The following is a 14433-nucleotide window of genomic DNA, read 5'->3' as shown; positions in this document are numbered from 1 at the left end:
AAAGATTAGGGGCAGGAGGTCCCAATTGACTATATACAAATTTCCAGTGCAAACTAGAAGTCACATTATTTCAATTAAAAAATTTTCCCCAAAAGGAGTAAGATAGATAACCGGTACGACTATTGCTAACAGAAAAGTATGATGTATGGGGCAAGACACCACTAATTTGAGGTGGAGAGCATATATTTTAAATTAAAAAAATTATTAAAAATATAATTAAAAATTGCAGCCCTGAATTCTGACAACGTCACCGTAAATAACTGCTCATTTATTAATTGAGTAAATAAAGAATAAAACTCAGCTTTTATCAAAACTGCTGTCTCAGAGTAATACAAAATAGTTATTTTCATTCATTTTTTTGAAACTGAAGTAAACAAAAAATTTCGTCTAATTTCAATCAAAGGTTTTGATTAAAATACAAAGAAAAAATGTATATATGCAAACCTTTTGGATATTTATTTCCTATTATGAAAGAAGAGATTAAAGCTTTTATAAAGCTGAATCACCTAATGAGTTAGTTCATAGACATAGTCAAGTAAATTTTAGAATCTGTCAATAATTCCTGTTTAGAAAGCCAGTCATTCTGATGAGTAATCATCTGTATGAATTTCATTGAAATACTATCTTTAGTTTGTTTGTAAAAAGAAATGGATGATGATTCGCAATGTCAATAAATGTTTCATGAAAGTTTGCTTAATGATTTTCTAGAAATAAATTGAACTGTAAAAATAGGTGTTGACTGTATTCTGATGTAGACTCTCAGAAAGATTCAATAATTCTGATTCAACTTATGCATAAAATGATTAATACGAAATCCAATTAATATACAGCTCACACTTTCTAGTCTAACAATTAATATCTGGGTCATAATTTATCACTGAAATACACAGTAAAATAATGCAGAAGTTTAGTAAAACTATTTACCATAAGAATCTTTTCAATACTTTATTGTCACTGAATAAATTGTATATAATTACATATTTAGATATATTCTTATAATAATATAAAGTATATTTTAATACTGTGATTGCCACATCCAACATTCACTCAAATGCAAAACCTAGAGATGCCAGAGACGTGCGTCCACATCATACTATATGCATACACACGAAATAGTTCATTTAATTGTTGAATTTATCTTTGTATAACATGTCGCATGCGCTTTGTTGGCAGAAATTTTTGCTCTTCTGATTTTTTATTTATTACTGTATATTTATTTTTTTAACACAAGAATTCATTCTTGCAATTTTCTAGACAGATAACACTCACAGCCATAGCTATGGAGCTATGAAGTGGCTAAATCACTTCAACTCAGTCAGCAGTGCCCAGATGTAGTATAAACAATATATACTTTTGCTTCCATCACGTAAACTTAGGCTACTGTTACTTCTTTTTACAACAGGACTGGAGTTAATACACACAGTACTGGCTGGAAGAGAGTAAAATATCAGTTACAATATTTTTAAATTGCCCATCTAGCCCCCAATGATTTATTCCTTGCTATAGCATTGATAATGCTATAAAAGTTAAATAAATAAAAATGTTTAAGTGACTAAACAGATTTTGTATGTAGTCTGCCATGCAGATGAATAATCTATCTGACTTTCTGAATAAATGAATGCTTGTTATTAATATTACTCAAGGAAATTTTAATATGGCATACCCCTCTTACTAATCCAAATTAATAATTGTACAGGGCCATTCAGATTAGTAGAGTTTATATATATAAAAGCAAAAATCACTATAGACAAATTCAACATGGTTTAAAAATTAATCCATAATTTGTTTTTGGATGGAGCATTTAGCAGAAAAAAAGAACAAAATTGGCTCAGATTAATAAGGATGCATTGTATTTAGTGTAACTTGACGGCAACGTTTAAAATGACATTATAATATTCTGATTACCTTTAGTAAGAAAATCATTGTTTTTACAAGCGACAAACTTCTTACCTTTGTCCGACACCAACAATCTCAGATAGTTACTGTCGTGAAATAGTTTAACATTGTGGTTATTCTAAGGATCTGGTAGCAAAATGACGTGCAAAATCCATCGTGAGACAATTTTGAAAACAAAGCTAGTTCTAACCGCAAATCTGTGTACTGAATAGCCTTTAAAGCAGCTATAGTTGTGCAGTATTAATAGAGAATAATCTCTCTTTGGAGTAATATAAACTTTGCTAATGTAATGGTGCCAGAAAGTGTTCACTGTATCTTGTTGCAAGGGCCAAAAAATTCATACCTAATCCAAAGAGAGATTATCTATAGCTGCTGTAAAAGGTAGTGTGAAGATTTGCAGCCAAAGCTGGAACTAGCTCTGCTTTCAAAAATTGCTTTACAGCAAATTTCACACGTATATTCTGATTTTAGTAGTATCAAAACAGATTACATTATAATCATGCCCAAAATTAGTAACGACAACACTGTGGCATTCTTTTGAAATTATTTTATTCATATATTGAATGTTTACTTTAAACAAAATATAAAAATTTTCCTGCATGCTGTTAGTTTCACTAGTTTACCTGTTCTTTGATATCATAATAGTCATAACACACACGCGCGCGTGCGGGGCTCTTTTCGAGTTACGTGCGGCTCTTGCTGAAAGTATTAATTTCTGTTTTTTATTATTATTTTTACAATTTTATATTTATAATTTCGTGAAAATATGTTTATTAAAAAAATTCAATATTTGTTTTATATTATATAATAAAATCGCACACCTTACCATATTATCTGCCACGACAGTACAGAACTGCGGCTCCCATGTATTTTGCAAAACCTACATTTTGGCTCCCACTGAACTCTTGCTTGCCCACCCCTGGTATAATGTATATATATATTCTTAAAATATATAATGTATAGTACATGTGCAATCAATAAAACTAAACATGAAATGATCCTCACAGCATTTATAATTCAAAAAATTTTTTAATACATATGTTTATTTGTATTATATATCATAGTTGTATTGATGAATAATAATAACAAGTACAATGAAAAATTTTTCTATTGTAACACGACTACAGATTTATTACAAATGAATAAAAATAAATGGACATAAAAATCTATATCAGCAGTAACAGATAACTAATATAGTTATTGGACTTTGAGATGTTTGCGTACGTATATCAGCAGTAACTGCACTCGAGATTTTCATTCCGAGGGGCGGAGGTGAAGTGAAAGTTATTTGCACATTTTTTTGAAGTTTAGCAATCTATCGACTTTCAGTAACACATACAAATGGAGAAAGTTTAGAGAGAATGTGCAATTACTTGGTAAACAATCAATTCATATTCAAAGAAACCTTCAATAGTAATGGTCAGTGTAAACAGACGTCAATAAATTATTATTTCCAGGTGGATATAGATGGGTGGGCAAGGAAATTTTAGGATAAGTACCAGCCTACTCTTACACCATCCATGTATATAACAGAAATCAACACAAATAATTATATATAACTTACAATTTGATGAAATGTATTTTCATTTAAATGAAATTCTGCAGAATATTTATTATCAATGAGAGTTACAAAGATTTAGGTTAAGAGACATAAAAATATAACTGATGAGGTTTGTTCCTAAAGTATAGACTATACTTTTCTCATCGATGTTAACTGTAAATTGGCTAAATCTTGCACATTTAATGTAAATATTTAAATTTACGCTACTTAATTCTGTAAAACAGTTTTGATTAAAATAACAAAATTCATTACAGTATCGATTTCACCCTTTGTAACTAATAAAAACATTTTTTTTATTAAAATATGTTAAAAGATAAATAGGTCGCAAAGATGTTAACAGAATTAGGATTACATTGATTTTATCGACGCTTTTCTGTACTTCTACTTTATTATCTTTTCTAGTAAATTATCTCCTCTTTGTTTCTACTACTACTGGAAAGCAGTAGTAGAAAAGGGAAAAGATCTAAATGTAGAAGATCCCATACAAGAGATGGTTGAGGCAAACAACATAAGAAAGATATTAAAAAATAAAATTATATATTCATTATAAATATCTTAAATAAATTCTACTCTAAAAAACATCAACAAAGCATTTTCTAATTGCTTTATTAAAAACTTACTAATACAGTCATTTAAATTTATAAATATTTTTACTTTTTAATAAAATAAAATCGAGCCGAATACAAGTAATATCCCGAAAATTCAAAATAAACTTTCTGAAAAAGGAGGAGGAAAAGAAAAAATATATATATATATATATACACACACACACACACAAACTGGATTCAGATCATCAAATAAAAATTTAATCTTCACTGACCTTTGACTTTTTTCCAGAAGACATTTAGGCAAACAAATATATTTTAATATTGAAATGTAAGTTAAAATGTTAAATCAACAAGGAAATTTAAAAATTAAAAAAGAAAAAAAACTGCACATTAAATTATATGTACGTAATGCATTAAACAGGAACTTGTTTAATATTTACATTAAGTTTATGTAAATATCTTACAGAAAAGATCATAATAAAATTCAAAACTTTGTGAAGGAAGATTAAACTTTTATAAGTCTACATTTTAAATTTTTTTTAATGTACCTTTTAGACGTTACATCTCTATAATTCTTAAAAGATAATCTGAAGAAAAATATATACTTTTTTTTTAAAAAAAAATGCTTTTGTCGTCACCTTTCGGGCACTGCGGGAATAAACAATTAGGGAGACGCGAATACAACAGATATTTATTTTAACCTTTTATATTTGAACATTCAAAACAAACTGGTGTGTTTCTTTGCTTCAAAAATTAAATGTTTCATCAGAAGCTTACGAAAACTGTTCAAAAATAGTTTAAAATTTTTTTAAAGAGTTAAATATAATCTACGACTTCTAATGAATATATTTTTAAGTAAGTTTTTCTCTGTGTTAACTGATAAGTAATAGTCACGACCAGAGGGTTTTGTATAAATATAGTAGAGGTGTTAACTTGGTGTTCTCTGTCTCCATTTAGCAATAAGGCTTTGTAGATACACTCGTCGTATATTTTATTTTTATTTCTTATACATTTTATTGTGTTTTATTTTGCATATACCCCCTTATCCCCTTTTATTTCTTATATACCCTTTCTCATTATGACCTTGTTCTATATTTAAGTTCATTCAAACTCTTGTATATTTGAGCTATTCACAGGCCAAATCAATTAACTCCACTTGTAAATCCTTGATATAATCATTATTATTTTTACCTTATGTAATAATATTTATATAAATACAATGAATAAATAAAAATACATTTACAATGTTTATTTAAATTTAAAATTTAAAAGGAAGTTTTAAAGAATTTACATGATTAATTTCTCTACTTTTTGTTTCGTGGAGTTAATCGATTTGGTGAGCGGCACATTTAAGTCAATTTGAATCTCGCGTCTTCCTTTCTACATTACATTCTATTCTTTTTTCAGTTGTATCTTTAAGATGGCTGCTTACGTAGCTAAAGACATTCGATTAATAAACGATTTTGCTGATAAAGGTTTAAGAGTGATTTAATTTTCATTGAACCACTCTTAAATCCCTAAACACAATATAGCAGCCAATAGGTTAAAGATTGTTAATAAAAGATGAATAAGATTGTATTATATAAATGCATTATTTTGTATTATGTTTTGTGTTATTCAATTTATTTATTTTCAATTGCCACTTTTACATTTGACAGAAAAATTTTTTTAAATAATAAAAACAGTATCTATAAAGCAAACAAATACAAAAACTGTTGCTTGTACAGTAGAGTCCCGAAAACTTGGCCTAATGTGGACCAAAGAGTGGCCGAGTTTGCGAAAATGCCGGGTTATCGGGAATGGGGTTAAAAAAAAATAAGTACGAGTGTTTCTTTAGAAAATACTGTACTGTACTTGTATGTATTGTTTGCTTGAGAATACAACAGAGAATAAATTGCCCAAATACCCTTAAACAAAGAAAAAGTACATATTTTATGAAGGCATAGAGCCTTTACTACATGAAAATGAAAATTAATGAATACACAGTGCACAGTAATTTACCTGATAAGACAGACCTCAGAAAAATACTTTATGAGGCATAAAGCTGTCTATAATGAAAATTAACTAGCCGACTTTGCAAAAACTGGCTACTTTTTTTTTAAGAAATCGACTAACACTGGCAAAGGCTGCAGGTAGAGTGAATGGCTGAGTGCAGGCCGGCACCAGACATGTGGTGGAGGAGTGGGATTGTGGCCGAGTTATCGAGTGCCGAGTTTTCGGGACTCTACCGTACAATGCAATCAGAAGTTACATGGAAATTATATTCCCAAAACACGCATGTAAAAGAAAATACATACAAATTAAGACCAATTAAAGGGAGGAAAAGAATTTGTGACTTTGTGTCAAATCAAAATACCAGATTTACCTTAATTTAATCGGCAAGAGATCAGTCAGATTAATTATCCTACATAAATTTATTAAAACTTAAATATATGTACAACTGTAAACACAAATAGTCGCCAGTATAACAAATTTCAGCTTATTTTATGCAAATAAATTGAAGAGAAGTTCGTTTATAATTAATATAAACAGGTTTAAAAATTAGATTTTTAGTGTTAATACACAAAATAAACACAATTTATGTAACCTTTATACTATATTTATACAGTTAAAACGTCTTCAATATGTTGCTCATATCAAGAACAAAAAGTATATATATATAAAATAAACATCCTGAAGCCAACGTGAGTAACTGTGTATAGTTATATCTACGTTTAAATACATCTGGAAGCAAAGAATTGCTCAGAGATCCAAGTGACATAACTGGCAGTGCACCACACGGTAAGTGAAGGTTGTGGGTTCAATTCCTGCTCTGGGGCAGTTCTTTTCTTCCAGACTGTTCTAAATTATTTAATAAATTATTATAATTATTAATTTAGATAAGAGATGGCACCTAATTGTCTACCTCTAATACCAAATTACTTAGTTTCTAATTATTAATAATAGCAATAGCAATATAATAGCCCGATTAATTACAGCAATCATTTGGTTTAGTAAAAAGTATAAAGGCAAAATATAAAAAATGAAAGCTAACAGAAATACTTGAAATCTGAACTTCTGTGCTAAACAAAGGCAGAAAGGAAGTACTGTACATAAGGGGCTCACTGACTAAACCTTTTCATTCCATGAAAAAGTACTCTCAATATAACGATCCTAGAAAGACTGGTATCAGAATTAGCATATTTTATCTGTTAAACAGAAGTCCGTTTTAAAGAAAGGAAATAGTGGTATTTCGGTTTCCTTTAAATAACTTTTTAAACTATTTAATCAACAAAGACACAATCTGTCCAAAATATTTTTGAAACCCGCTCCTCACATGGATATATAAAGGTGTGGAAGTCCCTTACTGGATAGGATAAAACCTGAAGATGTCTGTAAGACCCGCCAGTCCGATTTTAATTTTTTTATTTTAATTGGATGTTTTTTGTGTGTTTTTTAAAAGAACGATTTTTACCTGACGGCCTAGTAGCCTCAAAGAAAAGGTCTGGTCATCAAAGGGTGTTCTGGAACAGGTGATATGAGATAAAGCGGGCTTCAAAAATATTTTGGACAGATCGTGTCTTCTTTGATTAAATAAAAATTGCCTAAAGACGGAACTCGACAATTTTTAAACTATATTTACTCCTAATTACATCCAATTTTTTCCAGAAAATCCCTTTTTGAAATCTGAAAATAACTTTAAATTCAAAGTAAATATGAATGCAAAAAAAAACTATTTACATTTAAAATAATCTTTGAAAACAAGTTTATAATTAAATAATTCTGGGAATGTGACAGTTCCATATGTTTAACTAATCACTTTATCCAAACACGTTTTCGATAAGGCAGAAAATAAAAGAAAATTTGTTACTCGTCTTTATTCTTATATTTCATTCAAATGCCCAATTATACTTTAAAGAACTAAATGTAATTTAAACACGTTCGTGCGTACATCGTGTACGTGCTCTAAACACTCAAATAAAACAGCCGATTTAAAGCAAGGCAGTTTAAACGTTCGTTGAACTATAACAGTCGGACGAGGAAATGACAAACATTAATCTCTTTTATTTTCTGGCTTCTTGAAAACATGAATATTTTGGTAAAACAATTAGTTGTAATTAAGTCGTTTTAAATATAATAAATTTTTAATTATAATTATTGCAGACACTTTTGATGCATAATATTTTAAACTTATTGTTATTCTTTCTTAAATAATGATGAAGCATGAGGTAATAACATATAAAAACTTTATTATTATTGTAATAAATTATTTAAAAATTATTGTTGAGGTTAGTTATTTATTTAACTTTAATAATAATTCTTCAAATTTTTTTTTCCATTATAAAAATAAAAAATAAACTATTCTAAAAAGCTTAAATTGTAAATCAAATATTACCGGATTTCTGATGGCTGTTAAAAGGTTATAAATTTGATTTATCGGGAATGTCCATCTATTCTTGTCTAGACCCAAGTAATGTTGCATACCCAACTGTTCAAAAAATTGATGTTTTGTTAACAAATAAATTGTTTATTTGCCTTGTTACTTTTCAACTAAAAATCAATTGGTTATTATTTGATTATATCTACTCTTCAAACCTAATAAACAGAGTGGATCCTTGTCGAGAGTCACGAATGTTTTCGATGCCCCTCCTGGGTTCTTCCTCGAGCTCTACCGAACTGGCCGTTACCGTTCGAATGAACTTTAGATACGAATTTCTTCCAAATAATATCATGTGCAAATGTTCAATAATAAGCTAGTTGTATTGTGCATGTTCCTTATAAACTGATTTCTGTAATCTTTTAAACACTGTTATCCAGCAATATCTGCCATGCTACTGATAGGGCCATTTCTTCCTTATAATTAATACATGTACTATTTATTCCCATTTTAAATATTTCTATGGCTTCTAGCCATTTTAGTTGTTGTGGGTTGGAGTTAGATATAATGATCTTTGCCACACCCAGGTCGACTTTTACATCTTGTTCTGATGTGTATGTTGCTAAGGCCGTAGTGTCTCTTCCGCGCTATATGTCTGAATCGTGTTCTTTCAGTCTCACTCTTAATGAACGTTTGCGACTCTAGAAGAGGAACCACTCCGGTTATTAGGTTTGAAGAGTAGATATAGTTATATTCCGGTGTGTAGAGAAATCATTATTATTTGATATTTTCTTTAAAGGTATCAAATAATAACAAGAAGAAGAAACAGATACATACTGTTTCTTTTACATTCAAGAAGTAAATTCAGAATCTCCATAGCTCCGGTTACAGCTAGCACAGATTTTCCGTAGATTTTGGCCAGCGTAGCCGTAGATCATAGAAAAACAACAGAAGCTGGAACCTTATAAAAGAACTAACTTATGCTTATCACACAACTTCCAGCATATTAGTTTTTCAGAAGCAAACATTTTCAGCTTCTTCAGATGCAAAATAGTAATCATTCAATCAATCAATTTTAAAACACCTAGAAGATAATTTGAATTTCATTGGATGAATGGTCAGAATTTTTTAAAATCTTAGAACATCTGGAACATAATTTTCGAATAGTAGTATTAGCATTGGGCTTCTTTAAATTTTCTCAAATGTAAGGAAACTCAACAGTCATTTTTTCTATTGTTTTACCTGCAGAGGACCTCTAAAGAGCTGAAAATATTCGTTTCTGAGAACCTGAAATGCTGGAAGTTTTGTGATAAGAATAAGTTAGTTCTTATTATAAGTTCTAGCTTCTGTTGAATTTTTATGATCTATGGCTACACTGGCCAAAAATCTACAGAAAATCTGTGCTTGCCCTTACTAAAACTAGGAAGATCCCAAATTTTCTTCCCAAATCTGGAAGAAACAAAGTGTATCCAATGTCAATCTGCAAGCTGAAATTACCATTCGATTGAGACCACCTCATCCCTAAAGTTTACTTGTACGTATCCATAATTGTTTGTTGTATGCAGTTAAAATGCATATAACAAACATTTAATTAAGGATACACACAAGTACAGTACATGCCTTATTTAAATAGATATTGGGCAAATTTAGACTATATTAAATAAACATTTCTAAAAAGACCTTTTATTTTAATGAACGAAAGGCTCAGTTTCATTTTAGGTTTATATGATTATATACAAAACCAAGCCTGAAGCATATTATTAATCAAATAATCGAGCTGGATTTATTATCAGGCTAATTTTAACTTAATAAATATGAAAATTCTATATGATTTGAACTAGATATAGATGATTAAGTTGCCATCTTGTATTAAATTTAATAACTAGAATTTAATTAATTAATTTAGAATATTCTGTAAGATGAGATTGATCTAGAGCAGGATTCAAACCCACAACTCTGGCTTAATAAGCAATTGTGTTGCCAATTATGCTTACCTGGATCTTCATCTGATCTTCACTTCCAGTCCAATTGTGATCACAGTGTGGTTAATATTCTAAATTTCAGTAGCTCAATTAGCTGAACTCAATGGGATCAGGGTCTTTCTAATAAATGAACTTTCAGATAATCCAGAAATTTGTTTGTTTTTGAGTTTTGGGTACGTATGCATTTAAAGTTTCACTAACAATAAATAATATAATCCAACTACTGTATTTGAAGGTAAATTAATTTATTCGAAATCAAATGTAATGTTACGTATATGACATAGTTTTGCAGCAGTACAGTCAATAGATAATGTAGTGATTTCTAGTTACACAGAAAATTTGATGTCTGTGTCTTATAATCTCTGGTATGTAGAATGCTGCGTTTTCTGTTTTTTTTTCTTCCTTCGTTTTTTGAAAACCATTTCAGATAATCCAGAGTTTTCAATAATCAAGTTTCCACGGTAATTGGTCTGGAAGCAAAGATTGAACAAAGGTCTGGATAGTGTAACAGGCAACTGCACAATAAGCAGAAGTTGCAATTAGAGTCCCACTCTGTATTGATTTTTTTTCAGCCACTATATTATAAATTAATAAATTTAATTCTAGTGTTTAATTTAATAAAAGATGGCAACTTAATCCCCTATCTTCAGTCCAATTTATGTAGTCCAATAATAAATCCAACTTGATTATTTGATTAGATCGTTATTTATTTAACTATCATTTATTTTGAATTAAATTAATAAATTGAGGTTATTTAATAAATCTTGGCTGGGAGCTGCATGTTATCTGAATGGAACTCTGGAGTATTTAAAGGCAGCATATGCCAGTAATCTGACACATGCTTCAGATCCTGTTTAATTCATGTAACTGTATCCTTACATAGAAATATAAATTCATCTTTACTACTGTGCATCACAGCAACTTTGTAAGATTCATAAAATATATTGCACATAGTATTTTGTGCTACCTGCTTACAATTTCAATATAACTATAAATTAATAAACTTTATATGACTTAATTAATTTCATTCAAACTTTCACTAGAAGACAAAGACTGAAAAGGCATCACCTTCCACTCTGAAGATCGGGTTTGAAACCAGACTGGCTCAAAAATTTTCGTAGATGGATTGACCCAGATACATTTGGCTCCATTTATCATCACTAAACCACCTCATTATGGGCTTTGATGGAAAAGAATCTTAGTGTTTATATAAGAAACAAATTTGTTTTAATTTATAGCCCTTTAACAGCCTTGAAAAAGCTAATGATATTTCATTACATTCAAATTTGTGTTAAGAATTTGATTTATACACAGCGTCTTCTGAAAACAATGCTACCATTTTAAATTATTGTAATTGTGTTAATTATTAACTGAGATTGTACACCAATTGATAGAGTAACTGTTTGAGTTTCATCTACCATCTGCATACAATTGTTTTCTTTTTGTCTGTTCCTCTAAGAAGTGCCGTAAAGAAAAATGCGCGACTCTGCAACAGAGAAGGTAAGAAAATTTAACACCCTTCACACCAAATGTTTATCTAATGTAATGTTAAAAAGTAATATACTCTTTCTTACAGCATTAAAATCCATGTTTTATTCAAAATTGCAAGTACTTTAGATGGTTTACTACTATTGAAAGTACTTATAACTTTGAATAAAATGACAGTACATTACTTTTTAACATTACACTAAACAGAGAAGGTATTTTGTGTTCTGCAGTCCACAAAATTGAAATCAGTCATTGCTAAAAAATCATTGAAAATCATACTGTACAAGTTTCACAGACAATTTAAGTGATCCATCATGTAAAGTAAATATTCTTGTTGCAGAATGGTGACTTATTCTAACTTTACAGATTGCAGAACACAAAATGCCTTCTCTGTCACATGGTCACTGTTTTTATTTACCGTACTTCCTACAGGCAGTAGACAAAAATACATTTGAATGCAAATGGTAGATGAAACTCTGATAGTTGTTACTCTATTGATTGATGTACATCACATACTTCTCAAATAATAATTAACATAATTACAGCAATTTAAAATGGTAACATTCTTTTTGGAAGACCTTGTGTATAAAATTTTAAGATATAAACATCTATTCAATCATTTTTTTGTGTCATAACTCATCTTTATTGAATAAAAAGATATAGCGAAAAAAAAATTGTTCTTTTTAACAATAATTATAAAATTATCAATCATCAAATATAAGACTTTATAATTATTACCTGTGATCCTTCATCTCCTATATTGTCTGCATGCAAATTCTAAAAATAAAAGATAAACTTATGAAATTGATATCTTTAATTATTTTAATTTTTTTTTTTCTTAAAATTTAAATATGCATCAATTAATACTCTTAAATAATTACAAAAGATTGGATTAAAATCTTTTTTAAAAACATCAGGCATTTTCCTGATGCAAAACGACAAACGTAAAAGACGTTTGCTTGGATTTCGTTCCACGTTTAAATATAATCAAAAGTTTTTTAAAGCCGTTTAAATTTCTTCGTGCCTTTTAAATGAAATTTTTATCGTCAATTGATCGACAAGTAACCTAGTAGGGGGGTTGGCGGCACCAGAATATTATTCCTTGGTCCGAAAATGAATAAGAAATGCCAATTTTGTCTTAATTTTATTAATATACAAAAACTTCATATACCGTATATCTCGGCAGATAAGACGATAGTTGAATCGTAAGAAAAGGCCCCCAAAATCCGGGGTTGTCTTATAGAACAGATATAAGCTAAAACTACAAAACTTCGACAAAAATTTATACCTCGTCTTATTTGAAGGTCGTCTTATCTGCCGAGATATACGGTAATTAAACGTTACAATGCAGTCTAAAAACAACTCATTTCCACTTTTACTGCTATTTATATAGATTAAAATTTACATTATCAGGCGAAAATTTTTTTTATTTAATTACAGAAAGTATGTACATTACTTTATTAAAACATCATGTTAAATTTTATATACAAAAACTTGTTTACATGTTCTTTTTAGTATTACTTAACAGAATTAAATTCTTAGTTGACCAATCTCAGAAAAATTTCTATTAACTTTGAATAGAAAAGAAGCTTTTAACTAATAAATTTCCTTTAATGCAAATAAATGTATATTTATAAGTGATTTTATTTTAAATTAAACTGATGAGAAGCCTTTAACATAGATACAACACCAAGTTTCTCTAATATATCATTTTTATTATATAATAAGAACTGATATACTGTAGCACAGTGACCACTTAATGTCCTTCAAGAGCTGCATTTAAGAAGTAAGCATTACAAATAGACAAAATAAAGAATGACAGAATTACATATGTGTATATACTTCTTCTTTATGGGAACATTTACACATTCACAAAACACACAAACCATATGACGCTGAAGTGTTGAAAATATCAAAAACTCACTACCGGTACTTTTAATTGAATAAAGGTTTATTTACTGTACAGTCATAAATGTGTTGGTTCTAATGATTCTATCCAAGTTATATAATTAACAAATTTAAAATCAAAAGCAGCATTGTAAACTACATAGTTTTTATGAATTAAAGTTAAAAATAATTATGAAGTACCTTAATTGAGATTCCTCCATCTCCCTCACAGCACCGACAATATTTGTTGATCTAATACACGTACGTCGTCTATTATGCACGCTGTTGCAACCAATAGCATCTACGTTCTGTTCTAATTAAGATTTCTATTTGAACATTGCTGGTTAGAACCTGACGATATCCATTTAAGATGATTAAAAACGTCAAATAGACAGACAAAGTTTACTGCATGATAGAACCTAACATAACTTTTATAAACCTTTATATTAAAAAGCTTCTTGCCTGTATTACTAATTTACAACAAACAGTTAACCAGAACCAATGAACAGGCTTATTATACCCACAGCAAATTTAATTCACACTTTCCAAAATACATTTTTGGCCTTTCTGGTCCTTTTCAAATTGGATTATTGGATTAACAATGATAGAAATTCCAAAAAACAGAACTTATGATAACCATCACTAACATTACTATTGACTTTAGAGGTACTGTACATTAATTCAGTTTAGAAATACAAATGTAATATCTACAAG

At 29.3% G+C, this 14433-nt stretch overlaps 1 protein-coding gene across 3 annotated transcripts in view; it reads right to left on the bottom strand.

Moving 5' to 3' along the window:
• Positions 1 to 14433, bottom strand: part of S6kII (Ribosomal protein S6 kinase II) — a 107145-nt gene that overhangs the window by 41321 nt on the left and 51391 nt on the right. The window contains exons 2-3 of one of the 3 annotated variants that reach the window (XM_067268974.1): positions 13921 to 14070; positions 12571 to 12609 (exon numbers count right to left, since the gene is read on the bottom strand). The exons of 1 other annotated variant lie outside the window; for it this stretch is intronic. Coding sequence is in view for 1 of the 2 variants with exons in the window: in XM_067268962.1 (XP_067125063.1) it covers positions 12571 to 12609 (39 nt within the window). In the remaining variant the exon portion in view is untranslated. The remainder of the gene's footprint in view (positions 1 to 12570; positions 12610 to 13920; positions 14071 to 14433) is intronic. One more of the 3 variants, XM_067268962.1, reaches the window with a different exon arrangement.

Source organism: Centruroides vittatus, unplaced genomic scaffold (genome assembly GCF_030686945.1).
Source record: "Centruroides vittatus isolate TY-2023 unplaced genomic scaffold, ASM3068694v2 contig_1078, whole genome shotgun sequence".
Classification (NCBI taxonomy): Eukaryota; Metazoa; Arthropoda; class Arachnida; order Scorpiones; family Buthidae; genus Centruroides; species Centruroides vittatus.
Note: the sequence above shows the minus strand (reverse complement) of the source record. Positions and strands in the feature narration are given on the sequence as shown.